This window comes from Brassica napus, chromosome C4 (assembly GCF_020379485.1).
Source record: "Brassica napus cultivar Da-Ae chromosome C4, Da-Ae, whole genome shotgun sequence".
Lineage (NCBI taxonomy): Eukaryota > Viridiplantae > Streptophyta > Magnoliopsida > Brassicales > Brassicaceae > Brassica > Brassica napus.
In genome coordinates, this window is record NC_063447.1 from 11910309 (window position 1) to 11914287 (window position 3979).

General features: G+C 45.9%; 1 protein-coding gene across 1 annotated transcript; it reads left to right on the plus strand.

Annotated features, from left to right (window-relative positions):
• Positions 1-2300: 2300 nt before the first annotated feature.
• LOC125585792 lies at positions 2301-2975 on the plus strand. The gene has a single exon (XM_048755470.1). The coding sequence runs from the start codon at positions 2301-2303 to the stop codon at positions 2973-2975; it is 675 nt and encodes a 224-aa protein (XP_048611427.1).
• The last annotated feature ends 1004 nt before the right edge of the window (positions 2976-3979 follow it).

The window sequence follows — 3979 nt, forward strand, 5'->3', positions numbered from 1 at the left end:
ACACGAGAAGAGGAAGGGGAAATAAGCAAGCAAAACTGAGAAGAGACAAAACTGCGTCTTCGAGAGAACTAAAGTATTCACGACTTGAAATTTTTGAAATCAGACTTGGAATTTTCGTAAGAAATTACTAACAAATAAAAACGCCTTTGAGACTGCCATAGAACTTTAGGGAACGTAAAACCTAGGTGGATAGTCTAGCGAACTAAGTCTTAGGCGATTTTTCTTGTCTCGATATATCGTTCCATAACTGTTCAGCCAGATCTTGCAAACCGATCAAAACTCTCCGAAAATCGAGAAATGATCGCCACACATATCAAGCTCGCTTCCTAAAGAGAGAAAAAACTAGAGACATGAATGTGGTCTTAAAACCGATTCGTTTCTAGCAATTTTCTCGGAACCGACATATTCCAAATCGTCAAAGTGGAAACAAACTAAATCACAGTCCTAGCGTCGTCTTTAAATCGTCCAGGATTATTGATCATTCCAAACCTTAGAAGAAGAAACGTACACAACCCTTCAAAGTATCGGTTCAACTGTTTTCTATCGTAAAAAAAAAGGGGGGAGTAGGAACGTATACTATACTCGTATACTCCCAAACTTCAAAAACTTTTGCAAATCGTCAAGAAAACGATTTTGTCAAAGAAAATCGTCTCAAATACGCAAACGACAATCTAAAATTCGTCTAAACGCTAGCAACATATCCAGACGATCATGAACATAATCTCAAAGACTATACATCATTTCTTGTCGCAATCATGCGTACAGAAAACATATACCAATATCAAACTGAAACTCGACGATTAGCCAAAGTATTGAAGCCCTTTCCAGTTTTAGAAGTTTCGTTTAAAAATTCCTACGAGAAATCTTCAATCATCAAAGCATTTCTTTCAGTTTGCGTTGTACCAAGTGAGCCACGGAAAAGCATCGAAAACATTTGTGACGAAGAAAACTCGAGAATAGATGTAGCATCGTGCACAAAGAGACGCTTTCCTCCCGATGGTGGCTAGATCCACCTCTGGTTGACCAATTCGTTCCAGAAACGAATGTGTCATGAGAATCCTTTAATAAAACCTGTTGGGGTCAAAAATGGTTATTTCGAAATCAGCGGCTATGATTATTTCTTATTCACGGATTTCTCTTAAAACATTCACTAAAGAAAGATCGGAAGTGAACGAATGAGCGAATCCCGCACAAAAGCCACTCGCCGGAGAGCAGAACCATCACGCGGGTCAGCTTGCCGGCGAGCTCAACCATCACGTCGGTCAGCTCGCCGGCGAGCTGAACCGATGTGTGGTTATACTCGCCCGACGAGCTCAACCATCACGCCGGTCAGCTCGCCGGCGAGCTGAACCGTCGTGTGGTTGCACTCGGCCGGCGAGCTCAACCATCGCGCCGGTCAACTCGCCGGCGAGCTGAACCATCATGTGGTTGTGCTTGCCTGCGAGTTCGGCCGTCACGCGAGTCGGCTCGCCCGGCGAGCTCGACCTGATCCTGGCCTGTCCGACTTACTTCGACTCCTGTATCTTCCGTATAGCTGTGATATCCGATCTTCGGGACCATATACTTCTCGTTTCGTTTTGATTGAAGTTATTCTCGAAGTTTTATGACTAAAACCGAGAAATCGTATAAACGTCAAAAGGCCATAGAACGGTCCGCAAGGATCCAAACTGGTCTAGAGGCCCATCTACGCTCTCAGAAGGGATTCGGGCCCATAAAAGTTATGACGGTTTGTCCTAACTCGCAGAAATACGATAAATGCTAAGTTTCCAAAGATAAATGTAAAGATTCGAGGATAACTATCAAGATCGATGAAAAGTGGAATATTCCCAAAAGAGATAGACTTGGGCCCGAAGGCGAAGGATGGGCCACCGACCTAGAGCGACTATATAAGGAGAGCAGGAGCAGAAGAAAAGGGGATCCGGAAGTTAGACTTAGAGAACTCCTGCTAGCTTAGAGAACTTAGGGCTTAGGTGGTTAGACTAGCACGGAAAGGCTTAGGACGTCTTGGCCGCCTCTTGTTCTGTTGTTCGGATAGTTAGCTTATCTCTACTCCTCTCGGAGAAATCTTGTATTCATACTATTCAATAAAACGCCTTTGAGCGATTATCTATCTTTTTATCGTTCTAAAGTGATTACGCAGAGAATTCAGACCTTCAAGGAAAAACGGGTTCACTCGGTTTTCCTCCATTATTATTTATTATAATCGACGGTGTGAATTTTGTTTCCCACAGTTTGGCGCTAGAAGGAGGGGGGGACGAATTCTCTAACTCAAAAATCGCTAAACGATAAAAAGACACAGGATGTCCGCTCCAGCGGCTAACGATGTCGTTTCTTTCAAGGACCGGGCAACGGCCGATCAGGCCAAACCCCACAACGATCTCCTTGTCATCGAGCTGACGATCCAGGACATCGACATAGCGAGAGTGTTGGTCGACACCGGATGCTCGGCCAATATTATCTACAAAAGCACCCTCGAAAGAATGGATATCGATCTGTGCGCCGTTACGGAAGGACCCAGCCCGATATTCGGACTCTCGGGAGATGCTACTATGACTCTCGACTCGATCGACCTCGTTGTTAAAGCTGGGAGCGTCATCAAAGTCACGGAATTCTTAGTCATCGACAGCCCAACATCGTACAACGTGATCGTCGGTACTCCATGGCTGAATTCCATGCGAGCGATCCCTTCGATATTCCATCTGTGCCTTAAGTTTCCAATCCCTCGTGGAGTCGAAACTATACAAGGAGACCGTAGGATGTCGCAAGTATTTTTTGCCGCCGAATTAAAAAGAAAGAACTTTGCGATCGAAACTTCCCATAAAAACAAAAGAAAGCTGACTCTCGATGAGAACGCCCCGGAACGAGACTCGGAAGTCTTCTGGCAATCTCAATGGGCCGAAGCCCTAGAAGGGAAACGCAAACCGACTTGCGAACCGGTAATTTCGATCTGCCTCGACGAATCCTCTCTGGAATGATGCGTCGAGAATGGAGCCAACCTCCGCGAGCCACTAAAGACAGAGCTCATCGGTTGTCTCAAAAAGAACCTCAATGCGTTCTACTGGGCCGCGGAAGATATGCCAGGGATCGATATCGGCATAACGTGTCATGAGCTTAACATCGATCCGACCTACAAACCCGTCAAACAAAAAAGGCGGAAGCTAGGACCGGAGCGTGCCACCGCGGTAAATGAGGAAGTCGAAAGACTCCTGAAGGTCGGATCAATAACAGAAGTTAGGTATCCAGACTGGCTCGCTAACCCGGTCGTGGTCAAAAAGAAAAACGGCAAATGGCGAGTATGCGTCGATTTCACCGATCTCAACAAGGCCTGTCCAAAGGATTGCTTCCCACTCCCGCACATCGACCGACTGGTCGAAGCAACAGCAGGGAACAAACTCTTATCATTTATGGATACCTTCTCCGGGTACAATCAGATCATGATGAATCCCGACGATCGTGAGAAAACTGCGTTCATCACCGATCAAGGAACATATTGTTACAAAGTAATGCCTTTCGGTCTCAAAAATGCAGGTGCCACTTACCAGCGACTTGTCAATCGAATTTTCTCCGAACAGCTCGGCAAGACAATGGAGGTATACATCGATGACATGCTCGTAAAGTCTCTTGACGAGCACGACCATGTCTCCCATTTGGAGGAGTACTTTGCAAGACTTAACGCCCACAACATGAAACTGAACCCGGCAAAGTGTAGATTCGCAGTGGCATCAGGAGAATTTCTCGGGTACCTAATCACGTGTCGTGGGATCGAAGCCAATCCTAAGGAGATAAACGCGTTAATAGAGATGGTCTCGCCAAAGACGAAACGGGAAGTCCAAAGGCTAACCGGAAGAGTCGCGGCCTTGAACCGTTTCATCTCGCGCTCGACGGATAAGTGTCTTCCTTTCTACGACACGCTGAAAGGGAATAAGAAGTTCGAATGGTCGGAGGAATGTGAGAAAGCTTTCCAACAGCTAAAACGTTA

Excerpts from the sequence above, each read along its gene's own strand:
- LOC125585792 (XM_048755470.1), top strand. The coding sequence starts at position 2,301 with ATGTCCGCTCCAGCGGCTAACGATGTCGTTTCTTTCAAGGACCGGGCA.